The sequence below is a fragment of the Natrix helvetica genome, assembly GCF_964273705.1.
Source record: "Natrix helvetica genome assembly, chromosome: 8".
In the NCBI taxonomy this organism is placed as follows: Eukaryota; Metazoa; Chordata; class Lepidosauria; order Squamata; family Natricidae; genus Natrix; species Natrix helvetica.
Window position 1 is genome coordinate 7,463,710 of NC_138559.1, and position 26,580 is coordinate 7,490,289.

The 26,580-nt window shown below is 44.7% G+C and overlaps 1 protein-coding gene across 2 annotated transcripts; it reads left to right on the forward strand.

Annotated features, from left to right (window-relative positions):
• GOLGA7 (golgin A7) lies at nt 1-26,370 on the forward strand. Of its 2 annotated transcripts, none has more exons than XM_081960847.1 (6): nt 1-125; nt 4,787-4,919; nt 12,832-12,984; nt 18,373-18,474; nt 19,701-19,765; nt 25,123-26,370. In XM_081960847.1, exons 2-5 carry the CDS (start codon nt 4,809-4,811, stop codon nt 19,746-19,748), a joined length of 414 nt encoding a protein of 137 aa, XP_081816973.1. In that variant the 5' UTR covers nt 1-125; nt 4,787-4,808; the 3' UTR covers nt 19,749-19,765; nt 25,123-26,370. The 2 variants fall into 2 exon arrangements, with proteins under 2 accessions (XP_081816973.1, XP_081816974.1); XM_081960848.1 differs by having other exon boundaries at nt 25,204-26,370.
• Nucleotides 26,371-26,580: the final 210 nt, after the last annotated feature.

Here is a 26,580-nt window from a genome sequence, read left to right on the forward strand (position 1 = left end):
GAGTTCGCTTCGCCCGCAACACCTCAGGCCGAGGGGCGTCTTTGCGACAAGCCGTAAGTGAAGGAGCTTGCGTCGCCGGCGGAGCGACGCTGGAAGGAGGAGAAGCGGCGGCGGGGGCTCTGCCCGTAAGGGGGGGGACGACGACGACGAAGAGGGAAGGGGGCGGTTTTTGGGGCGAGGGGCGGGGCCGGGCCTAAGGGGGAGGGGGCGGCGGTTGGCGGGGGTCCCCTCAAGGCCTGGCCTGCCTCGAAGGGTTGTTGTGGCTGTTGTGGCTGTGAGGTGGGCTTGAAAACGCCTCAGGCCCTGGGCGGAAAGGAGACACACACACCCAGGGCATCCCTTCCTCCTCCACCGGGCGGTGGTCCCGTCTCTCCTCTTGGGGGGCTTAGGGAGCTTGTGGGGGGTGGAGAGACTCTGCCCGGCTGGGGGAAAAAGGGAGGGGAGCCCTGTGGCAATTAAGGGGAGGGGGGATGAAACGTGTGGGAGAAAGGGAGCCTGGCCCCATAGGGCTAGGAGGAGTTGGGGAGGGGGCTTCCTAGGAAAGGGTTAGGGTCTCCTTCTGGCCTCCTTGGCCACCTTTCTTAGGTGAAAAAGTCTAATTTCCCCCCTTTTCCTTCACCTTTCCTCCCTCCTCCTTTTTCTCCTTTCCTTCCCCCTTTTCCTCCCCTCCCGCTTTCCTCCCCCCCTTTTCCTTCCTCTCCCCCTTTCCTCCCCCTCCCCCTTTCCTCCCTCCCTCCTTTCCTCCCCCCTTTCCTCCCTCCCTCCTTTCCTCCCCCCTTTCCTTCCTCCCTCTTTTCCTCCCCCCTTTCCTTCCCCTCCCCCTTTCCTCCCCCTCCCCCTTTCCTCCCTCCCTCCTTTCCTCCCCCCTTTCCTCCCCCTCCCCCTTTCCTCCCTCCCTCTTTTCCTCCCCCCTTTCCTTCCCCTCCCCCTTTCCTCCCCCTCCCCCTTTCCTCCCTCCCTCCTTTCCTCCCCCCTTTCCTTCCCCTCCCCCTTTCCTCCCCCTCCCCCTTTCCTCCCCCTTCCCCTTTCCTCCCTCCCTCTTTTCCTCCCCCCTTTTCCAACCCCCTTTCCTTCCCCTCCCCCTTTCCTCCCTCCTTTCTTTTCCCCCTCCCCCTTTTCCTTCCCCCTTTCCTCCCCCCCTTTCCTTGATCCAATGGACTTCAGCCTCTGAGCTGCCCTGTAAACTGGCTGCTACCTAGGAAGAATCCCCAGGCTTTGCTTTTTTGGAGGGGGGGGGGATATTGGCCCTCTAGCTTCTCCAAAATGATCCATATTCACACACACACACTCTGGGAGGATGGATCAATGCTATCCTTATCTTTATTATTTGAGGTAGGCTTCATGGATGGAATTCGTTTTCATATCGTAAATGGGTGGGGGGGTTGGTGGGGGTGTCCAATGTGAAATAAATGAAGGGGTGAAAAATGAGCCAAAGAGTTTTGAGCGTGCGCGCACACACACACACACACACACACACACGGCATAAACGGGGGGGGGGGACTATACTTTGCATGACTGTGACACAAGAAATCATTTTTCCCCTGGTTTTACTTTCAGAAAGTCCTATTTGAAAGGATTTGGGACCCTGAAAAAAGGCAGGGTTTTTGTTTTGTTTTTTTGCAAATTTCTGGACTGTCGGTTTCTGGACTTTATAGCTGGGATTTCCTCTTTTATTGCTTGCTATATTTGACTGGAGAGAGGGTCTCAAAAGCAAAGAGGACATCTAAAGAAAGGGCACATTTTAAAGTGCTTTGTGGATAGCTGTCTTGATTTGATTTGATTTGATTTGAAGTCCAAAGATGGAAAGGGGATAGCATTAGTTTGTGAGGGGGAAAAAACACTGCCATCAAAATGAGGAGCCACCACAGGAAAGACTCTGCTCTTGTCTCTCCAATTGTGAAAAATGATTTTAAATAAGAGCCTCTTCTGAAGCTATCAAAAACATGGGTGTTCTGTATCAATCCATATCAGGAGAAAAGAAACCATAGATAGATACTCCAGTTTCTATCTGGATGGGAGACAAGTAGCAATAGCAATAGCACTTAGACTTATATGCCGCTTCACAATGCTTCACAACTTTCTCTAAGCGGTTTACAGAGTCAGCCTACGGCCCCCAACAATCTGGGTTCTCATTTTGCTGACCTCGGATGGATGGAAGGCTGAGTCAACCTTGAGCCAGTCAGGATTGAACCCCTGGCAGTGGGCAGAAGAGTTAGCCTGCACTATTGCGCCACTACGGATGATTAGGCTGTGATTGGCTGGTCTAAGGCCACCTGTCTTATCTGCACGAGAGGAATACACTTGATATATGGCTTTCTTGAGCTCGCTCTCCATGAATTTCAACAGCCTTTTTATGATTTGATGAGAGCCAGTTTGGGTCTAGGGGTTAAGACCACCGGGATTGAAAGCTGGAGACTGGAGTTCAAGTTCTGCCTTAGCTGTGAAAGCCAGCTGGGTGACTGAGGGCCACTCACAGACCAACCCATCTCACAGGGTGGTGGTTGTAGGGAAAATAGAAGGAAGGTACGTTGGATATGTTCACCACCTGAAGTTATTTGTAAAAATAGTAAAGGCAGGATGCATGTAAGTAAATAAAAAAATAAATTTGGGGGCGGGGAGGCCATTTGAACTGGGGTGCTTAGCTTCTGTCAAGAGGGATCAGTTTTGTGCTGATTACACCAGTTCTCTTTCCATTGGTAAATTTGTGGGAATTCTTAAGCTAAAAGATTGAATTGCAATATTTTAACTCTTCCTAGTGCTGAGATGAGCCAAAGGTGAAACAAGATCTTTGAGACAGAGAAAATTGACAATAGATCATGTACTTCTTACTGATATAGACTCTTAGAAATGGTATATTCCTTGGAAAGAGGGTCGCGGTGGCTCAGTGGCTAAGACGCTGAGCCTGTCAATCAAAGGTCGGTAGTTCGGCGATTCGAATCCCTAGTGCCGCGTGACGGAGTGAAGTCCTGTTACCAAGCTGGCAGGAATAGCCAACACTCCAGAAGATAGGCTTAAGATACAGAAGGATCTTGACAAACTTGAACATTGGGCACTATCTAATAAAATGAAATTCAATGGTGAAAAGAGTAAGGTTCTACATTTAGGCAACAAAAATGGAATGCACAGGGACAGTATAGGTGGTACCTTGCTCAGTAGTAGTAACTGTGAAAGGGATCTTGGAGTCCTAGTGGACAACCATTTAAATAGGAGCCAGCCGTGTGCAGCAGCTGCCAAAAAAGCCAACACAGTCCTAGGCTGCATCAACAGAGGGATAGAATCAAGATCACGTGAAGTGTTAATACCACTTTATAATGCCTTGGTAAGGCCACACGTGGAATACAGCATTCAGTTTTGGTCGCCACGATGTAAAAAAGATGTGAAGACTCTAGAAAGAATGCAGAGAAGAGCAACAAAGATGATTAGGGGACTGGAGACTAAAACATATGAAGAACGGTTGCAGGAACTAGGTATGTCTAGCTTAAGACAAAGAAGGACTAGGGGAGACATGATAGCATTGTTCCGATATCTCAGGGATTGCCACAAAGAAGAGGGAGTCAAGCTATTCTCCAAGGCATCTGAGGGTAGAACAAGAAGCAATGGGTGGAAACTAATCAAGGAGAGAAGCAACTTAGAACTGAGGAGAAATTTCCTGACAGTTAGAACAATTAATCAGTGGAACAGCTTGCCTTCAGAAGTTGTGAATGCCCCAACACTGGAAGTTTTTAAGAAGATGTTGGATAGCTATTTGTCTGAAACGGTATAGGGTTTCCTGCCTAGGCAGGGGGTTGGACTAGAAGATCTCCAAGGTCCCTTCCAACTCTACTATTGTATTGCATTGCATTGTATTGTACTTGTCCCAGCTTCTGCCAACCTAGCAGTTTGAAAGCACATAAAAATGCAAGTAGGAAAATAGGAAACACATTTGGTGGGAAGGTAACAGCGTTCCGTGCACCTTCGGCGTTTAGTCATGCCGGCCACATGACCACGGAGACGTCTTCAGACAGCGCTGGCTCTTGGGCTTTGAAACGGAGATGAGCACTCCCCCCTAGAGCCGGGAACGACTAGCACCTATGTGCAAGGGGGAAACTTTACCTTTACTTTATGCCTTGGAAGCCACTGAATCTGTTTAAAATAGGCACAGTCCCTAGGCCAGGGGTGTCGCTTTCACTGCTGAATAATTCTTACCATAAGAAAGGTTGCTCTAAGACTCATTTGGAGTCTGCCTCCCTCTGACTTCAGATTTACTGGTCCACGCTGTGCCTTCTGGGACGATGGAAACCAGACCCCTTCTTTTCATACGTTTGGAAATGGCTGTCTTACATTATCCACTCAACCTTGTCTCCTTGTCTTCTCAAGGCTAAATGTTCCCAGTCTTTTTTTCAGATTGGCGGTTTTTAATTTTATTTTAATGGGGTTCTTGAGTTGCAGGGAGAGCCGGATCAAGAGTAGGTTTCATGTTTCAAAGAGCCATCTTGGAGTACGTTCAAGATCACAGTACAAAAAGCAGGATGTTGAAGATCACTCGTACCTCATAACAACCAGAGCCATGTTATTATACGTATTAAGTACTCATCCTTTTTAAGTAGAGGGAATTATGCCTTCAGTATGCATGCCAAATGTTGTAGGACCATTTAATTGATTATAATAATTGCCCAGTATGTAGAACCAGAGGAGCTGATCAGCCAGGGACATGTCCCAATGCAGTCAGCACCCGGGATATAAAACCAGAGTTGACCCAATACGACTGAGACACACTTTGATTGCTTATCTCTCCTTTCGCATCCAGACTGGCCAGTTTGAGCTGCGAGATGAGGCCACAGCAGCCGCCTGTCGCCAGCAAAGTCTTCATCCAAAGGGATTACAGCAGTGGCACAAAGTGCCAGTTCCAGACCAAATTCCCCCCAGAGTTGGAAAACCGGGTGAGTAATCCCTAATGGTAGTCGCGAATGGGACGTGGTGACTCAGTAGCTAAGACGCTGAGCTTGTCGATCAGAAAGGTCGGCGGTTCGAATCCCTAGCACCGTGTAACGGAGTGAGCTCCCGTTCCTTGTCCCAGCGTCTGCCAATCTAGCAGTTCAAAAGCACATAAAAATGCAAGTAGAAAAATAGGGACCACCTTTGGTGGGAAGGTAACAGTGTTCTGTGTGCCTTCGGCATTGAGTCATGCCGGCCACATGACCACAGAGACGTCTTCGGACAGCGCTGGCTCTTTGGCTTTGAAACGGAGGTGAGCACATGTGTGTGTGAGGGGAACCTTTACCTTTACTCATCCCTAAGCTTTAAAGCAGGGGTGTCCAAACTTGGCAACTTTAAGACTTGTGGACTTCAACTCCCAGAATTCCCCAGCCAGCTGGCTGGGGAATTCTGGGAGTTGAAGTCCACAAGTCTTAAAGTTGCCAAGTTTGGACACCCCTGTTTTAGAGGGTCGCTGAGGCCACTTGGAGGTTCATTTGTGTCCTCAGGGTCATCTGAGTGGTGCAAATGATTCCTGTAGTTTGCAATTTTTTCCTCTGGAAATCTATTCCTCCTCCCACACCACTCAAAAAGGGTCTTAATCCCAAATTGTATAGCGAAAAGTCTATAGAGATTCTCAGTTATCCAGGTCATGGATGTGCCAAAAGTGCTTTTTCAGGAGGCAACTGGACTTTCTTGCTTTTTTTTCTTTTGAAGGCATTTCACTTCTCATCCAAGACGCTTCTTCAGCTGTTAAATATAAAGATTCGATGAATTGATGTTCATGGCGTGTGTGGACATTTTAAATACAGATGAACAGAGTTACCTTTACTCATCCCTAAGCTTTAAAGCAGGGGTGTCCAAACTTGGCAACTTTAAGACTTGTGGACTTCAACTCCCAGAATTCCCCAGCCAGCAGAGCTGGCTGGGGAATTCTAGAAGTTGAAGTCCACAAGTCTTAAAGTTGCCAAGTTTGGACACCCCTGCTTTAAACTATATATAGTGTGCTTAACAAGCCAAAGCTGACTGGATCCATATAACGCACTGTGCCTGGGGGGGGGGGGGGGCAAACTGCCCACTTTTCATAGTGGCTTGCTTGGTTCAGCACCTCAACTGAATCTGCATTTAGGCATTTTAATTAAAAAGCGAGGAGCTAGCATGGTACGAAGCAAAGGATTTCTTGGGAGCAGGGTGTGCAAGGGATGGACGGTGAGTGGGGAGGCATTCTGTCAGTCGTGTCTTTTGTATCCACCACTTTGCAAGAGTTAAGAGTTCACACAGCAGGCGCTCCAGCTTCTTTGTGGATCCACGAGCCACACTCCCCTCCCATGTTTGTGGAAACTTCCACGCTGCCCCTTGTGCTTTGACTTCAGCGACTGGGATTTGTCACTGGCTCAATCACACGTCCTGCTTTGTTAAAGCCTGTTTTCTGATAAGGGGAAAAAGTCTGATCTTACAAATGATGATGGACTCCCGTTCTTATCTCTCTTAGAATGACCATCAATGGGAGACTTTTGAGTTGCTTGTGCCCAATCTAAGGCTGTTTTATTTAAAGAGCTACAAAGACTTTTGTGAATTGCATTACGTTATATTGCATTTGCTTCAACACTTATGAAAAATGAAGAGCCAAGTTACCTAAAACTAACTCTGATGAATTCCTATGCTGTTGTTTGCTTCCTGATACTAAGTAGAGATGGCTTTTAGAGATGTGTAAAACCTACTCTTAAATCTCTAAGATCACCCCAAGAACAATAGCAGGAAAAAGCCACTAGAATAGAATAGAATAGAATTATTTATTGGCCAAGTGTGACTGGACATACAAGGAATTTGTCTTTGGTGCATATACGCTCAGTGTACATTAAAGACAAGATACATTCATCGTGAATCATAAGGTACAATACTTAATGATAGTCATAGAGTAGAAATAAGCAATTAAATCATACTAGGAAACAAAATAAATTGTAAGGATACAAGCAACAAAGTTACAACCCTACAGTCATAAGTGGGAGGAGATGGGTAATAGGAAGGATGAGAAGATTAATAGTAATAGTAATACAGTCTTAGTAAATAGTTTGACAGTGTTGTAGGAATTGGTTGTTTAGCAGAGTGATGGTGTTCGGAGAAAAAGCTATCCTTGTGTCTAGTTTGGGTTTGCAGTGCCCTACATAGCGTCGTTTCTAGGGTAGGAGTTGAAACAATTTATGTCCAGGATGTGAAGGGTCTGTGGTTATTTTCACAGCCCTCTTTTTGACTCAACTGAAGGTAGGTTGGTAGCCATTGTTTTTTCTGCAGTTCTGATTATCCTCTGAAGTCTCTGTCTTTCTTGTTGGGTTGCAGAACCAAACCAGACAGTTATGGAGGTGCAGATGACAGACTCAATCAGTCCTCTGTAGAACAGAATCAGCAGCTCCTTGGGCAGTTTGAGCTTCCTGAGTTGGCACAGAAATAGAATATAAATTGAGAGCAAACTCCACTCCTTACTAGCACTGATAATGTTACCTAGTTTGGATAATGAAACTTCTGCAAGGAACCACCAAGCTCAAAGAGGACCAACCTCCATCATTGTTGCCTTGGGCTGGGTGGAACAGAGAACAGAGGAAGGGTTAGCAGTGATTTCTGTGTTGCTGTCCCTTTTATAAACAAAGGCTAATGACAGCAGTAATTATTACCTGTTCTATACAATTTTACTCTGTGTGAAAACATTTTCCGGCTTTTTGAAAGCAATGAAAGTACGTTTTTGAGAGGAAAGGATAGGTTCTCCCTTAAGTTAAAATTGTGTTTCCTGTAAGTTAATGTTGCTCTGAATAGAATCAAAAGGAATCTGGTAGCAACTTTTCTGACTGGCAAGTTGATTAAAAGGCTGCAATTTAGAATTTGCTGGTTGGAAAAGGTCCTACCTATCTCCTGGTTAGGATAGAGATAGGACAGGATAGAATAGAATTCTGTATTGGCCAAGTGTGATTGGACACACAAGGAATTTGTCTTTGGTGCATATGCTCTCAGTCTACATAAAGAGACAAGATACATTTGTCAAGAATCATAAGGTACAACACTTAATGATAGTCATAGGGTACAAATAAGCAATCAGAAAACTATCAAGATGGGTGATAGGAACGATGAGAAGACTAATAGTAATGCAGCCTTAGTGAATAGTTTGACAGTGGTGAGGAGGGAATTATTTGTTTAGCAGAGTCATTTTGGGCTACTGTAGACTAATGTGGCTTTCCTCCTTTGCAGTCTTTGCTGAAGTATTCTGGATTTTACACTGCAGCGGTTGCCTTTAGCTGTTTTATTATTCTGTCTTTGGGTTTTTTAAATTCAACACTCAAGGATTGTAAATTATTTTCGCAATTAAGCTGAAATCCATAGTGGCAGAGATGCAGGAAAAGCCATCTTTTTCAAAGCAGAGATAAGAGGATGGGAGATCCACTCCTCGAACAACAACTGAGAGATCCGGGTTTAACTGAAAACTTATTACCGTACAGATTTTGAAAGAGCTGTTCTAGAAACCACCCAAACATTTAACAAGCATTTCGGAGCACTTCTTTTATTTCTTCTCAGCAACGGGGAAATATTTCACTCCTACTGGTTGACTTCTTTGGTTTCTCATACCTTTGATTTGTGCAGAATGGTACAGATTTGATTGGATTTAAGTTTATAGGACAGACATAAGCTTTGGATATGAAATCTCAGAGCTGTAACCCTTCGATGGTGCCTACTTCCTGTTAAGAAGTTTGCAAAACAGGTTTGTCCGGCTGACTGCTAAGCACAAGCAATTAAAGAACCACACAAGTTCTGTGGGAATCCCTTTATTACTGTGGTAGTAACAAAAGCAACAGCTGGGCTTCCTGTCCCATCATCTCTCCATTGGGCTTCAGTTCTTGGGGTTGCATTATTCAGGTTTGAATCTGCCACTAATCAAAAGAGTAAAAGCCGACAAGGACCAAGTTACATCAGCTCCGTATGGAAGGGTATTTGGCAGTGAAACATTTGGTTGTAGCAGGGGTCCCCAAACTTGGCAACTTGAAGACTTGTGGACTTCAACGCTATGCTGGCTGGATAATTCTGGGTGTTGAAGTCCACAAGTCTTAAAGTTGCCAAGTTTGAAGGTCTGTGTTGTAGGAATAGAACGGGATAGGAATAAACCTTGGAGGTCTTCTAGTCCAGCCCGCTGCTCAAGCAGGAAATCCTATACCATTTCAGACAAGTGACTATTCAGTCTCTTCTTTAAAACATCCAGTGATGGAGCACCTACAACCTCTGGTGGCAAGCTGTTCCACTGGTTAATTGTCCTCACTGTAAGGAAGTTTCTCCTTAATTCCAGGTTGCTTCTTTCTTTTATTAGTTTCCAACCATAGTTTCTTGTCCTGCCCTCCGGTGCTTTGGAGAATAATGATTAGTAAGGGCGTTACTGTAAATGGTTCCCTCTTTAAAAGCATTGGGATTAAAGCAGAGCAAAACAGAGAATCCCTTCCCCTTGGGGAGTCTTGTGAACTCTCAGGGAGCAAGGATGGCAAGAAGGAAGAAGAGCATGTCAGGGTGAGACTGATTGGCATGGCTGACTGGGGAATTCTGGTAGTTGAAGTCCAAGTTCTTTAAAGTTGCCAGGGTTGGATGCCCCTGATTTAGACAGATGCTAAAGGACAGGGACATGTGTGTGTATGCCTTTGAGTCTGTCTTGACCCTTAGTGACTGCCTGGACAAGTCCCTGCAGTTTTCTTGCCAAGTTTTTCAGAAATGCTTTGCATTTGCATTCTTTCCTGGGTCGAGAGAAAGGGACTGGCCCAAAGTCTCAAATACAGATGAACAGAGTTGGAAGGGACCTTGTAGGTCATCTAGTCCAACCCCCTGCCCAAGCAGGTGACCTTACGCCATTTCTGACAGATGGCAGTCCAATCTCTTCTTGAAAGCTTCCAGTGATGAAGTTCCCACAACTTCTGAAGGCAAATTCATGTTCCATAGCTTGATTGTTCTCACTGTAAAAAAATTTCTCCTTATTTCCAGGTCATTTACATGTATCTCATATATTAGTTTCACCTTTTAAGTTGCATTACTGAAATAAATGAACTTTTGCATGATATTCTAATTTTTCGAGTTTCACCTGTATAACATTCATAAGCTACTTTACTCTAAAGGCCTTAGGCAGCATGCAAGTTATGTCAAAGTATGATAGAAAACAACAATAATATAAAAAACAATAGAATTATTAAAAAAAACCTGGATTTCAAAGTCAGGGCTATTTTTTTGCATTATTACAGCTGGTTTTATATCAGTGATGTTTTTGACAATGCTGGAAAAAGAGCACTTAATTTAACATTTACTGGAGACTGTGGAAAATTTCTACATATTGCTGCTACAGATGTCTTACTTTGATTATAAAGTGCCATTTGTTTGCAAGGATTTGGTAGTACCGTGTTTCCCCGAACATAAGACAGGATCTTATTTTCTTTTGACCCTCCAAATGTTGCTTGGGCTTTATTATCGGGGGGGGGGAGGGGTATTGGTTTTGGGTTGCCAGGTGGCTGCTCTCTTGCGAGCGGGCGCCCGAAGAGCCGGGCACAGCCTCAGGGGCAAATGGCTGTATTGGGCTGTCGCAGCAGCACAACAAAGCCACCATGAGGTGACTCTTCGAGTCCCTTCGGGGAGAGGGGGCGGTCTATAAATCAAATAAACTTAAACTTAAACTTAGACCACGCTCATGAGCAGCCTCCCGGCAACCCCCCTTTCTAGCCGGGCAGAGCGCCGCTCATCGACCCAGTAATATCCCAAAGGCGCTAATCCGCACGGCACTCTGGAAAGGGAGTTTGCATGAGCGCCTGTTCCACCCCAGCTCATGTGCCTTCCAGCCTCACCATGCCCTGGGCCAGCTCTCCCTGCAGGGCCAGGGCACCACCACTGCCACCGCCATCATCATGGTCCAAGCATAATCGGCTTCCAAACTCCGGAGATCTGCTGCCGGAAGACTCGGGACTACGCTCTATAGTTCTGGGACTATGCTCTGGGACTACATTCTATAGTTGTGGGCCGGCTGTGGGAAGACTCTCTGTCCCACCAGAGTCTTCCAACAGCCAGCCCACAACCATAGAGCGTAGTCCCAGAGCGGCCGCTGCCGGAAGATTCGACAGCGGATCTCCGTAATTTGGAAGCCGGTTATGCTTGGAGAATGGCAGCGACAGCAGGGCTGCAGTGGCAGCAGGGCGGCGGCACCCTGTCCCTGCAGGGAGAGCTGGGCCAGGGCATGGTGAGGCTGGGAGGCACGCGAGCTGGGGGCAGAACAAGTGCTTGCACAACCTCTCTTTCTAGCTGGGCAGAACGCCACGCGGCTTAGTGCCTTTGGGATATTACTGGGTCGGTGAGTGGCACTCTGCCCAGCTGGAAAGGGTGTTGCCAGGCGGCTGCTCGTGAGAGCAGCTGCCCGGCAACCCTACCGTTCCAGTTGGGCACAGCGTCACTCACCAACCTAGCGGTATCCCAAAGGCGTCAAGCAATGTGAGTGCCTTTGCCCCCCTCCCCCCCAGCTCCTGCGGCTTTGTGCCTTCGGGATATCGCTAGGTTGGTGAGTGGCACTCTGCCTGGCTGGAGGGGGGGTTGTCCAGGGGGCTTATTATTGGGGGAGGGCGTATATTTTTGCCCACAGGAAAAATATGGCATGGTCTTATTATCAGGACATGTCGTAATTTCGGGGAAACACGGTAAATAAGCCCAATCGATTGAATATGTTTGCTGGAGTCTTACTTCAACGTGGCTAATGTATGCCTGAGACCAACTGATCTTTTTAACAATAGATCTCTTCCAATGAATTCTTCAAGAGGAGAATAATAACCATGGAAACAGGATGGCAGAATCGATCGCTGTTTTCTGTGTTTAGGTCAACACATTGAATAATAAACAAAATAGTTTGGATTGACACTGCTGAGAAAGCCACAAAAGAAACCTAATCAAATGTAGCATGTATGAATGTGGAGCTGCTAAGATCACATTTAATTAATCTAGTTAAGGACCTCAAGATTTGAGTACTTGCACTTTTCAGCTTCTAAGATTCCTGGAAGAAAATCAAAATTTGTGATATTATAAGTAACTAGGAATCTGACAGCCAGATTGCCTATGTATTTGCTAAGAAGTAAACTTCACTGCATAGACCAATTCTCCTAGTAAATAATAAAGGCAGAATAAAAAAATTCTATCTAGTAAAGAAATAAAATAAATAATGCAGTGGATCTAGGATTGTAACCTGAGATTTCTGCCTCAAAGCACCTTTCAGCTTCCAAAGTGAAAGAAAAGGAGAAAAAATATATTAAATCTAGTCATGATAGTACCATCCTTAATGGTTTGAGAATAATAAACAAGTCATTTGTATGTCCTGGAATTACTATTGTTCTTGCTATGTGGGTCAAGCTTGTCTCTGCTGTTTAGCATTTTCTGGCTTTTTTGTTCTCAAATACTCTAATTTACTGGCTACTCATGCTGGGTGGAGATCAGTGTTGAAAGCAAAAGCAAATATGATTTCTCCTTGTGATCTTCCGGTCAGCAGCTCCTCCAAGGGGGGAAAAAACCCATACTGTTTTCATTGTAGCAGCTGATGGCTTTCTTTTGTGAATTGAGCTGTGCCAGGAACAGCTTTGGGAAATATCTTGAAATGCTTCTCTGAAGGAAATTGCATTCTTTCTGTGACTATTTTAAAACTTGTAATTGTTTCCTTAGCCTCTGTTCAAGCAGACGAGGCTCCTGACATATAACTCTTCATCCAAGAAGCCAAGTTCTGTTTCCTGGGGATCTGAGCCATTGACATTCCATATGGCTTTCGTCTAAATATGCGGAAGGTTGTTTCCATTTTGTACCTGCCTGACTGTCCATTTCTAAACGAGATCCTTTCTTCAGATTGACAGGCAGCAGTTTGAAGAAACCGTACGGACCCTGAATAACTTCTACGCTGAAGCTGAGAAACTTGGGAGCCAGTCCTACCTGGAAGGCTGTTTGGCTTGCTTGACTGCCTACACTATATTTCTGTGCATGGAGACACATTATGAGAAGGTCAGCTGATTTCCTTTCCCCTAAAAGGAAAAAAAAGGGGTAATATATACACACTTGGAGATTTGATGGCAAGAAAATAAATTCCACAGAAGGAACAGCATCTAATCCCTTGCAATAAAATACTGGAAAGGCATCATGTTAAACCTCCGTTATTAAAGATCCCCGAGCAGGATGTGATTTACTGCTTCCATTCTTCATTTAAGAATGTCCATTTCCCATTCTGACTTTCTGGCAGTAGTTACAGGGGTATTTAGTTGCTACCCTGTTTCCCCAAAAATAAGACCTCCCCAGATAGGGCTTTGGAGTGCATGCCCTAAAATAAGCCCTCCCCTGAAAATAAGCCCTCTCCCAAACTATCAGAACACAGCAGCAGCCATGAGTGACCACGCTCGCCGCCCCCTGCACCTCAAAAATAATAAGACCTACCCGAAAATAAGGCCAAGCGCTTATTTTGGGGGTCAAAAGAAAATAAGACCCTCTTATTTTCTGGGAAACAGATAAGTATTAGGACTCACTCTCCTGCATCTGCTCCCCTGTGGTAGAGCTGTATCACATAATAGAATATTTTGGTACTGTTAGGAATGTAAGCTAACAGTTGGGTCAGCAATATATAAACCATGATAGTAGTACTGTAGCTTTAAGTAATGCTGTAATGTGATTGGTTGCTGTTACCTCAAGCAGCCATAAGAGGGAGCCAGAATGACTGTTAGCTCTCTGTTTGTTAAATGTTGATCAGTGGATACTGTGGGTTTTGCTACTGTTAGCTACTTTGTGTACTGCACTGATTATATGATACTGGACTGTGTTCAAAGGATTATTTCCTTAACAGAACATTGATAACTGACTGAACTGTGTATGACTTGGACTATAAATTGAACTCCGAAAACCTCTATATTTCCACATAGTAAACTACTATTATTTATACTATTTGGTGTCTCTGTATGCTGGTTTGTGCGTGTTCTTCCATACCACTCTCATTACGCTTCTCCGCACACTCGCTCTCCTAACGGGGAGCTTAATTACTTAATAGGTACAAATCAAAGTGTCTACCTATGGAAAAAATTAACTATATCAAGAGGAAGGCTAGATTAGCACAGGTGCTTTCTGTCTGTTTCGTACTCTTTAGATAGGGAAATGTTCCATTATGTGTGTTTTTTTCCTTCCAGACAAGGCAGAGAGTGGTGGTTTATTTGTTTAATAGCATAGCACTTAGACTTACATACCGCTTCACAGTGCTTTTACAGCCTTCTCTTAGCAGTTTACAGAGTCGGCCTCTTGCCCCCAACAATCTGGGTCCTCATTTTACCCACCTCAGAAGGACGGAAGGCTGAGTCAACCTTGAGCCTGGTGAGATTCGATCTGCCAAACTGATGGCAACCAGCAGTCAGCAGAAGTAGCCTGCAGGACTGCAATTTAACCACTGTGCTACCACAGCTTAATTCTTGTGTTTATTTGCCACAACATTTTTAAAAAGAGACTTCTTCTAGTTTACATCACAAGAACAGTAAAAACCTTATAAAGCAGAGAAATTATGAAAGCTAATAAAAGCACAAACAACTATCAAAGCCGTAGGCAAATAGTATATGTAAACTGGGTGCTGCCAGGAGATAATCACAGTGAAATCTGGTTCCTGCATTTTGCTAAGCAGACAGTGTATTGTGTGAACCTAATCATTCTAGTTTATAAACCATGATTTGCGGCTTCGTTCAGTGTTTTCAATCAGTTTTGAGTGATTCAAAAGAACGTTAATATAGCAGAAGGGAGCACCCCCAGATTCTGAAGGCAAGCAATTCCACTGATTTTAATTGTTCTCACTGCCAGGAAATTTCTCCTTAGTTCTAGGTTGCTTCTCTCTTTGAGTTGTACTTAAATAAATCTGGGAAAGGCTCTTCCAACTTCTTTTTCACACAGTCTTTGTTTCTTAAAAGTGTTGTCTTGTCTTCCTTTAGAGAACTAATAGTAGAATACCTGGGAATCTTCCCTTTATGCTTCTAGCAGCCTTGTAGAATAGAATAGAATTCTTTATTGGCCAAGCGTGATTGGACACACAAGGAATTTGTCTTTGGTACATAAGCTCTCAGCGTACATAACGAGAATAAAATATATTCATCAAGAATCATAAGGTACAACACTTAATGATAGTCATAGGGTAGAAATAAGCAATCAAATCATATTAGAAAACAATTTATATAATTCCTAAGGATAGCAACAAAGTTACAGTCCTGCAGTCATAAGTGGGAGGAGATGGGTGATAGGAACAATGAGAAGACTAATAGTAATAGTAATGCAGCCTTAGTGAATGGTTTGACAGTGGGGAGGGAATCATTTGTTTAGCAGAGTGATGGCATTTGCGGGGAAACCGTTCTTGTGTCTAGTTGTTCTCGTGTGCAGAGCCCTATAGCGTCGTTTTGAGGGTAGGAGTTGAAACAGTGTAAAACAGGAGAGAAACAAATCTGATTTAAAATCAACCAATGAAATCCATGGTTGAGTGGGACTTGAACCTGTCTCTCCCCAGTTTCTGTCTAGTTATCTGGCCTTTTCCCAGAAGTTTAGTTTTCATCTTCTCCCTTGCCCTCTTATAACCTTGACTTCTATTTCATGCCCGCATCCTACGCAGGCTCCTTTTGAGAACAGCATGGTGCTGCGAAGGCTGCCTTGATACCCTTCTTCTGTTTCACGTAGGGTTAATTGCCATAAATCCAGCCCCGAATATAAGCTTCCTCTCGGCGCTTCCATTTCACACTCCTATTGCCCCTACCAGCTAGTTGGCTTTCCTGCCATTGATAACATTTCAGGGTGGCCTTCCTGGAAAAAAAAACCCAAGTGAATGGCATTTTTTTCCTTCCACCAACTTTCCTGGCCTTAAAACCCTTCTTTTTGGCCAGGTAATGATCTTCAGAATTATTTTTTTTAAAGGTCGTATTTTCTCAGAAGTCAGCATGACACGGTTCCCTGGCTCTGCCAAGGAGTATCAGTTTCACGCTAATTGCTTCTGAGCCTGATTTTGTATCATTGGGATTTTGTGCCAGTCTGTGGCTGCTCTTGAGTGCCTTTGTGATGTTCTCTTTTTGAAAATGGACACTGAACACACTTCGTTCCAGCCAAGTTGGCTTTCAAAATCTGGCCTGTTCTGAACTTGGGATAAAATACTTTCCAAGCACCACATTTCTGACTAAGGCGAATCTCTATTTCTAGTTGAAAAGAACCTTTTATAAATATTCTAAGTGATGTGTGTTGTGGATGGTCAGTTGTGATCCAGGCAACCTGCATTCCTTTCCGATTTTCCACTGGGGTTGACCGCAAGGGTGCATTGGCCATAGTAGTTGCTGGGAGCATTGTCTCAAGAGAATATTTTTGTGTGTGTGCCCAATTGTGTACAACACAGTACCATTATTGCAGGGAGAGGTCGTAGACCAGGGGTCGGCAACCTTAAACGCTCAAAGTCTCTTTTGAGAGAGGGGCGGTCTAGAAATCCAATAAAGTTAAAGAGTCACAAAGGCCCTAACCGGAAGCCCCCCGTTCAATTCTGGAGCCGACCGGAAGTCCAACTCTCCCACCACAGAGTCTCCTCCTAGCATGCCATCCTTTTCCCTCTACCTGACCTAACCAAAAGCCCTATCAGTTGTGGAGCCGACCAGTGACAGGAAGGCGCAGCAGAGGGTTGAAAGAGCCACATGCAGTTCCAGAGCTGCGAGTTGCTGACCCCTGTCACAGACAGTTGTGAGAATAGCTTGCAGGTAATCTGTGCGTTAGGAAGCTGAATATAGTCAGGCTTGGTTAATACATGGGTGAGAGACTATTGGGATGTGAGCTAGACTAAGAAAACAAATATTATGGCAGAATGCCAAAGGCTCTTCCACATTGCTGATAGGAAAATTGTAGGGTTTTTTTCAAGGAAGCGTCCAGGAAGTCACCATGAGTTAACCTTGATGGTAAAAGACTTAATATTTTGTTGGGGGGTGGCTGTAAACAGTTTTAAGTGTAGTATTGGTATTCTGAGCTACTTTATACATTATATATTGTGAATGTGTATAATATTTTGAACTAAAATGTGATGCGCTCCTGTTTGTGGCCCAGTGTGATGTGTGTACACAGCCAGTCTTGTGCAAACCAAGACAATTGTGTTAGTTCAGTGATGGCGAACCTATGGCATGCGTGCCACAAGCGGCACGCGGAGCCATTCGTCAGGGCACACGAGGCGCTGCCCTGTCAGCTGGCCAGCGCGCATGTACGCGCTGGCCAGCTGAGTTCACCTTTTTAAAAGCTATTTTTCGCCTTCCCCAGTCTCCAGAGGCTTTATAGGAGCCTGGGGAGGGCAAAAAGAGCCTCCCTCCCCCGGAGGCTTCAGGGACCGTCCGGAGGCTTCCCTGACGCCTTCGGAGCGCTTAAAACCACCCTCCGAGCAACCCGGAAGTCACTTCCGGTTTGCTCGGAGGGTGGTTTTAAGCGTTCCGAAGGCTTCAGTGAAGCCTCTGGATGGTCCCTGAAGCCTCCGGAGGGCCTGCGGGGGCGGGGGAGGCTCTTTTCGCCCTCCCCAGGATCCTATAAAGCCTCTGGAGACTGGGGAGGGCAAAAAAAGCATGTAAAAATGGGGGGGTGTCGCGCGTTGTGCGCGCATGCGCACTGGGGGATCGCACGTTGCATTATGGGTGCGGCACACCCGCACACGCCCCCCCTGCACTCCCCCCACTTATGGCACGCGAGGCAAAAAAGGTTCGCCATCGCTGTGTTAGTTCATTAAGTGATGCATGGGTGATTTGGCTTGGTTGGCTGGTTGGTTGGTTGATTAAACATCGGGATGTCCTGTGATAAGAAAGCAGTTGGATTGTTTTTATTCTATGAGAATGATGTTAATAGCAATGGCAACGGCACTTTGACTTGACAGCCCCCTCTAAGCGGTTTACAGAGTCAGCCTCTTGCCCCCAACAATCTGGTTCCTCATTTTACCCACCTCAGAAGGACGGAAGGCTGAGTCAACATTGAGCCTGGTGAGAATCAAACTGCCAAATTGCAGTCAGCCGGCAGTCAGCAGAAGATGCCTGCAGTACCGCACTCTCACCACTGCGCCACCATTTAATATCAGTTTAATATCAGTTAAATAATATAATGATTCCCTGCTACTATAGCAACTGATGATATTAGCCTTTGTACATGATTGACTATCTTATGAGTTGAGTACCAGTATTTTTATTCGGTGTGTTTTATTTAATCACAATATAGGGCTCCCATAACAATTATATTTCTGTGGGGTTCAGTTGGGCTAAGAGAGCGTGATGGCCTTGAACATGTTCATGTATCCCCCTGCTGTCAGACCTTCCTCATTTAAAAGTATTACCAAGAGTTTGCCACAACTGGAATTGAAACAAAGCATCTGTCTTTTCATTCCAGGTTCTAAAGAAAATTGCCAAGTACATTCAGGAGCAAAACGAGAAGATCTACGCTCCGCAAGGCCTCCTCTTGACTGACCCCATTGAGCGGGGACTAAGAGTTGTATCTTTTTCTGTGGGTTCCTAAACTTTTGCAATTTTATTGGATTGTCTTTTTTTTTTTGGTCCATCCCTTTGTGCACTTGAAAAACCACACTTTGGCTACTTAAAAATAAATTTAACAGGGTACCTTGCTCAATAGTAGTAACTGTGAGAGGGATCTTGGGGTCCTAGTGGACAACCATTTAAATAGCCGTGTGTAGCAGCTGCCAAAAAAGCCAACACTGTTCTAGGCTGCATAATCAACATCACGTGACGGGTTAATACCACTTTATAATGCCATACTTGGAATACTGCATCCAGTTTTGGTCGCCACGATGTAGAAAAGATGTGGAGACTAGAAAGAGTGCAGAGAAGAGCAACAAAGATGATTAGGGAACTGGAGGCTAAAACATATGAAGAACAGTTGCAGGAACTGAGCATGTCTAGTTTAATGAAAAGAAGGACTAGGGGAGATATGATAGCAGTGTTCCAATATATCAGAGGCTGCCACAAAGAAGAGGGACTCAAACTATTCTCCAAAGCACCTGAGGGTAGAACAAGAAGCAATGGGTGGAAACTAATCAAAGAGAGAAGCAACTTAGAACTGAGGAGAAATTTCCTGACAGTTAGAACAATTAATCAGTGGAACAGAAGTTGCCGCCAGAAGTTGTGAATGCTCCAACACTGGAAGTCTTTAAGAAGATGTTGGATAGCCATTTGTCTGAAATGGTACAGGGTTTCCTGCCTAGGCAGGGGGTTGGACTAGAAGACCTCCAAGGTCCCTTCCAACTCTGCTATTGTATTGTATAAATGACAGAGCAAGAATGAAACTATCGATGACTTTCCTGTTCCAGGATTTATGCCGTGAAGGTTGCTTTTACTTATTTCAATTCTGTTCCTTAATTCTGTAGCAAACGGGCCTTTATGTCATAATCTCCAAATAACAGGTCTGTGGTTTAAGGTGCCATGATTAGATTCTGGTTAGCCAATGGACTTTTAGAAGAAATGCCCTTCCATATCTCTGAATATTCAAGTTTGCTACCAAGGGTGTGTGTGTCTTTTTACTTCTTGGGGCAATTCTGTCACCAGAAAGATCCCCTGGCTCCTGTGTCAACTTTGGAAGTTAGAGGTCCAACGCTTCTGAAGGACGTCAAGTTGAAAATCTAGAGTAACCTCTATTATCTCCCTCGTTTTTAATCTCTCTGATTTGCCCTGCAGAATATTTTGCTTAACAGATGCACTATACAGGTTGAAATTACCATATATGAAGACAGAGGTGTGAGCAGTGGAAGATAAACCTTTTGATGTCGAAGGTAAACATGAACATGTAACTGTTGAGCTTGAACTGTGCTTCACCAAGACCTCCCTATCCAAAATGCTACTTGCCTGACTCCTCTATTAACACTTGAAGGAATAACACCCCTCATGGTGTCCCAAGTACATTAGACATTATACGTCCCTCATAACTGATAACATCTAGAAGTTTCAAATCAAAAGCCCAAAGTTCTAATATAATAATGTACAACAGGGGTGTCAAATTCAAGGACGGAAGGGCGGATCAGGCCCACATGGTGCTTAGATCTAAACAGCAAAGGAACAGCCTGCGGTGCCTCTGCCAGTGAAAATGGAGCTCCATTTTCACTGGCAGAGAGCTAGCAAAACAAACTAAAAACAAAGCAAAAGGAGAAATATTCCCCCTTTTGCATTCGAGTATCCAAGAAGGGTCAGAAAAGGAAGAAAGTAAAGAGGAAAGACAAAGAAAAAGGAGGAAAAATAAAGAAAGGGGGGAAGGAAGAGAGAAGGAAGGAAAGAAGATTATAATGAGAGTGAGGGAGGGTCTGAGGGAAGTCCTGCCTTAGCACTTGGCCACCACAGGTGCCCCCGACACGAGTGATGTCGAGTTGGCCATGCCCACTACAGCTACGCCCACCCCACCTCCCCGAGGTGAATCACAACCCCATTGCAGCCCTCAATGAAATCTCTGGGTAAGGGACGTCTTTATTTCAAAGCACCTCAGTGAAAGATTGCTTTTATTTGCTTCTAACCACGTACAAACACATACATGCGTGGTGACTCAGTGGCTGAGGCACTGAGCTTGTCGATCAGAAAGGTTGGCAGTTCAGCGGTTCAAATCCCTAGTGCCGCATAACGGAGTGAGCTCCCATTACTTGTCCCAGCTTCTGCCAACCTAGCAGTTCAAATGCACATAAAAATGCAAGTAGAAAAATAGGAACCACCTTTGGTGGGAAGGGAACAGTGTTTTGTGTGTGCCTTTGCCGTTTAGTCATGCCGGCCACATGACTACGGAGACGTCTTCAGACAGCGCTGGCTCTTCGGCTTTGGAACAGAGATGAGCACCGCCCCCTAAAGTCGGGAACGACTAGCACGCATGTGCAAGGGGAACCTTTTACATAAATTTTTGTGTTGGTTTTTAGTATAAAGTTGGTGAGGCTTGCCTCAATTGGCAACCCCGTTATGGGAAAAACATCTGCTTTTTGGGCTTGGAAGGGGAATTAATTGTAATATGCTCAAGCAGCACTCGTCCTTAATGGCCGCTAAATGAATTATTGCTGGTTGTTTTTTTACTTGTTGTGTGGTCCAGAATTCCTTTTCTCCCCTGATCTTGAAGATGTGGGCTATAAATTAGATTAATAAATTCTGTCTAGACCATTTACCTGCTTCTTTAGCTTGCCAACCTGCACACCATAGACCTGGCCATGTTGCAGTCTTTCCAACGCAGACTGGCTGAGGAAGTGGGGATTATGGGGCTTGGATGGAAAACTTGCAAATTAAAATAACAGGAATGCTCTCAATAAATGGCAGGGTGGTGGTCCTTATCCCCATTTACACTGTCTCGGGCACCGAAAGGATGCCCAGGTTTTGAAAATACAGATTCAAGCAAATTTTTGTTCTTTCCAAAGAAATCGCAAAGAACTGCTGGAAAAACTATATTATAGCCGGTAAGAGGTTTCATGATGTTCTGGCAAATAGTGTGCCAAAACTCGGAAAAAGCCATCAATTTCCAAGCCCACCTTGTTTTATGGTTTTAAATCATTTATTACGACTAAAACGACCTGACTAGAACAGACGATAGCCGGAAAAGAGGATTTTTAGGTAGACAAGCAACCACCTCATTCTGGAATGAAGTGGTATCAAGGTCTTAATAATTAATTAGCAACTCGTAATTTTCTTAATTTCTTGTGCCATATCCATCATTGGACGTTGACAATCATCTTGGCAATCCTATTTTTTGTCGACAGCCGCATAAAAAAGCGCTGCTGAGTTTTGTCCCAACCGGTCCCGTAGATTTTGAAGCCACAATGTTCTTCTTCTGCCTGGACCTCATTTGCCTTCAGTCTTTCCCTGGAGGATTAAGGGAAGGATGCCGTATTTTCCGGGTGTCGCATCATATGTCCAAAATATTCTTTTGTTTTTTTATGGCTTTGATGATTTCCCTTGGCTTTCTCAGGCGGCTTATCCCCTCCTCGTTTCTGATTTTGTCGACCCAACTTGTACGTAACAGCCACCTGTCAATCCACATTTCAAATGCTTTCTGTCCGAGACCGACTCTTCACTCCGTAAAGCAGGATAGAAAACATGTAATCTTGGATAATTTTCAATCTCAGGCTTATGTCATGACTGTGGAAGACCTTTTTCATTTTTGAAGAATGCTCATTTCATTTCATTTTCTTAATTTAGAAAGTCTTTTTTTTTAAGAGCCTAATTGCATCATTGCATACAGCCAAAAATCAGGATAAAGTACATTGGAATGGTAATTACATATTAATCTTATGTGATAGATTATCAGCTTCTGGTGTTTTAACCACTTGACACCTACGTTGTATTTTGCGTGCATGAATATTGGCCCACTCCTGTAGGTTGAAGAGGGCCCGTTTAAAGAGGTTGACAGTCCCAACTCTTGGCCACTGAACTACTAGTGCAAGCCTCTGCCCCTCCCCTTGGAAACCATCCTATTTTCCATCTCTTGTGCTGGCTGAAGATTTGTCAGTGCGTTATAGACCACGAAGAACCTGGACATTCCAGAGTGATGATGGGCTATTGCAATGGTGGCGAACTTTTTCAGCACTGAGGGTTCAAACTGGAATGTGCATGCATCCACACCTGCTGGAAACCCAAAGACCAGCTGGCTGGTGCGCATGCATGTGCCGGCCAGCTGCTCTTCGGGTTTCCAGTATGTGTATGTGTGCCGGCCAGCTCATCTTCGCAGAGCTCCAGAAACCCAAAGACCAACTGGTCAGTGTGGGCATGCCTGGGTTTTTACCGTTTTGGGGGGCGTTTTCAGGCCAGTTTTCAGGCTGCTTTTGACCTGAAAAACGGCCTGAAAATGACCCCAAAACCGACCTGGTTTTTGAGTGTTTTTCAGGCCGCTTTTGGTGCTCTGGCACCCGCAAAGACCACTGTGCCAGAAACCAGAAGATCAGCTGGCAACTGATCTGTGGGCCACCTGTGGCACGCATGCCATAGGTTTGCCATCACGGGGGTATTGGTTTCGCTCCAGCAATTGTTATCTTTAAAGTTTTCTACCTTATACCGTATTTTTCGGAATATAAGACACACCTTTTCCCCCCAAAAAAGAGGGTGAAAATCCGGGTGTGTCTTATACACTGAATACAGCATTTTTGGCCTCCCAAAACCCGCATCCTTCACCAAAATGGCCATGCATAGCCTTTAGGAGGCTTTCAGAGAGCTACTGGGGGCTGGGGAGGGCAAAAATGAGTGAAAAATGGGCCGTTTTTTTGCTCCCCATCCCCCAGGAGTACCTCCTAAAGGCTATGCATGCCCTTTTTTGATGAAAAATGGGCCCGTTTTTACAAAAAAAAGGGGGGGTCGTTTTCAGGAGGTCTGCAAAGTGCAAAAACTTTTTTAAAAATTTTCTTCTTCAAAATCTTGGTGCGTCTTATACTCTGTGGACCACTGACAAGTGTGGGGCAGTAGAAGGGGAGATAAAAGGATGCCCGTCCTGGAGTCTGGGGAAGGCTCTGACGAGGGCTCTGTGTCAGAGGCAGAGCGGGGGCCAGGACCGTATGACAGTTATCAGCTGCCTTCAGAGTCAGACATCAGTGAGGCAGAAGAACAGCTGGAGCCTGTTCCCAATGTGTGCATGCACAGAGTTGCCAGACAAAGGGAACAGCTAAAGAACAGGGGTCGACTTGGGAGTAAGGCCACAGATGGACAGTGAATGGCTCCTCCCAGAGGAATAAAAGAGGAGCGGAAGGGGAGCGGGCTTTTGCAGGAAACAATTCGGTCGTTAGAGTCGTTTCAGGAGTGTGAAGATCTGTCCATGAATCTCAGAGAATCTGTGCCCAGTCTTTCCTCACACGGCACCTTGTTTGGGAAATATTTACATGGCAGCTTTTCAAGATAGATAAGGTCTGTGGTCATAACTTCACCTTTGAAAGACTGTTTGCCAGGCCTTTGCTGGATGGGAATGAGATGAATTCACATTCGTTTAATAAAAGGAGTTTTGTCTGGACCAGGAATCTGCTTCGTGCTTTTTGGGGAAGCCTAAGTCAGAACGGGTTCATAATGATTTATGGTTTAGCATGATTTGTGACTAGCTATGAATTGTCCAGCAAGCTCTGTTTAAATTATAACTTTGTGTGAATCTGTTCTTTGTAGGGAGAAAAAAAAAAGGATTCTGTCTCATTCAAGATGGCCTTTTTTTAGAGACAATTTGTAAGACTTCCAAATATTGAATATCTTGTGGGACGCAGCCTCAGTAGCAGACATAATTAAAGATGCATTTAGAACACACAATAAAACATGCTAGAAGGCCTTACAATAGGAGTAACTGCTGGAACCGCTTGGAAGGAAACGAATCCGTAAGAAAGGCTGGAAACGAGCTCTTTCTTCAGTTTGCTGCCTTTGTCAAATTGCTACAGAAAGAAGCAAATTAGAAAGAAGCACAATTACAATTGTGTGTGCTCAAAAACAGGCTGCTGATTCCTTAAATCAGGGGTGTCCATCTTTGGCAACTTTTAAGACATGTAGTGACTTTAACTCAGGGGTGTCCAAACTTGGGAACTTTAAGACTTGTGGACTTCAACTCCCAGAATTCCCCAGCCAGCAGAGCTGGCTGGGGAATTCTGGGAGTTGAAGTCCACAAGTCTTAAAGTTCCCAAGTTTGGACACCCCTGCCCTACACCAATGATGGCTAACCTTTTTTGGCTCGGTGCCAAAAGTGCCCACACCCATAATTCAATATCCCTGTGCATCTCCCCAAACATGCGTGCACACTTAACACACAGAGTAAGTTATGCTGGCTGGAGAATTCTGGGAGTTGAAGTCCACAAGTCTTAAAGTTGCCAAGTTTGGACACCCCTGCTTTAACTCCATGCTGGCTGGGGAATTCTGGTAGTTGTAGTCTGCAGGTCTTACAGTTGCCAAGGTTACACTCCCCTGCCCTTAAACCGTCCATTTGTTACCAATAAGATAAACAGGAAAAAGTGATATTAGTAGCACTTACTCTCTCTTTCCTAAAACTTTAAATCGCTCTTCAGCCGCTGTGGTTTTAATCCATTTAGCAAGGGGCAAAGCCATGCGACAGCCTTGCATCACTACTACCTTCCAACGGGATGATGTGCAGTCCTGAGAGCAGCCGTGCTGTGCTCTGAATTTTAAATTAATGAAGCTTTGTTTTTCTCTCCAGGGACCAGCGAACTGGTTTCCTCTCATTTGTGTTCTTCTGTCCTCCTAACACCCTTTTCCTCTGCTTCCCTGAACTCCACAGTGCCATTTACACAAGGACTAACTTTTCAGACTCCTGTTCTTTCGTGGGGGGAAGCCCAGCCCAGCCTTGCTTTGTTCTGCTGGAAGCCCCAGTGGCAGGCAGAAGACCAACTGGGAATGACCTCAAGGCAGTGGGAACTCTCTCGGCGGACTCGAGGCTTCAATCAGCTACTGGAGAAGAAAGCAACCGTGTGTTGCATTTCCAAAAACGAGACCTGTCTTTACGAAGTGCAGCCTCCTGATTTGCCAAGAAGGGACGCCTGCCTCCATATTTCCTGACCAACTCTGCTAAGAAATGTCCAAGGGGGTTTTATTTTTACACACAGCTGACGTATTTTGGGATGTGGAGCCTCCTGTTCTCAGTGCAGATTTCATGAGAAGCAGCCGTCAGCCGTGTGTTTAAAAACATGCGGAAAACGCGGCAGTCCAAAATACGTTGTGTTAGCCAAAGTGTCACTTCTCGGCTCTCCTCCCCCCACCCCCCTTTAAATGTTGAATATGTAAATGTAGGTAATGAATATGGTTTTGGGGTTTTCTAGATGTTTTAGTTTAGGGCAAACAGGTTTTAGGACAACCTAGAAACGGTGTTCGCTGCGTCAGCTATTTCTCCTTTTTCCAGATGTCGTCTCTGCAGTACTTCTACTCGTGCTCGACATTCCATCGCGATGCTTACAAAAATACCTGGAACATTTTAACCCCTGTATCACAAAAAGAATCAAAGATTATTTGTTCCGTCCCCCCTTTTCTTGCAAACGTGGGTTACTCTGTGTATCTCTTTCATTCTAAAATGGCAAAGTAATTCTGCTGTAGGGAAGTTTGCTTTTCTCTCGTGACCAGGTGTTAAGGAATTAGCCAAACAAGACCAGTTTTAAAACTGGTGGCATAGTTTGTTTGTTCGTTTGTTTATTTCCTTTTCAGCAATAGAAGAGACGCCAACAGTGGATCAAGGTTTTTCAGGTGTATAATGTTCCTCCGTCCCTTTTCTTCCTTGTTTTCTTTATCCTGTTTAAAAGTTTAATATTTGAAACATATATATATATATAGACACTCGTGAGTTGTTTTTTCTAATCTGTAACAGTATTTTGCCTTTTGCACCCGTTAACAATTGACTTTGGGAAATAACGGCTTAGTAACCTTTTTTTCTTAAATAAATGGTCATTTGCTAGCACTGGTGTAAAATACAGGCTGTTTTTTGTTTCATAACAATGAGATTAAAGGTCTTTTATTCTGACAGTGAAGCAAAGCAGGGTTTGCAATACAGTCATCTGAAGACGGCACTGGATATATTGTCATCATTGTGCAATAACTTTTTAAATTACATCTTGAAATTGTATGAAGGAGTTGAGCCTTAGTATTTTAATGACAGCCTAAGAGACAT

Bases quoted from the DNA above. Each gene is read 5' to 3' on its own strand.
- GOLGA7 (XM_081960847.1), top strand. From the start codon at position 4,809: ATGAGGCCACAGCAGCCGCCTGTCGCCAGCAAAGTCTTCATCCAAAGG. The intron at 12,985-18,372 runs GTCAGCTGATTT...TTTTCATTCCAG, and splicing joins TGGAGACACATTATGAGAAG to GTTCTAAAGAAAATTGCCAA. The intron at 18,475-19,700 runs GTATCTTTTTCT...TGCACTATACAG, and splicing joins TTGAGCGGGGACTAAGAGTT to GTTGAAATTACCATATATGA.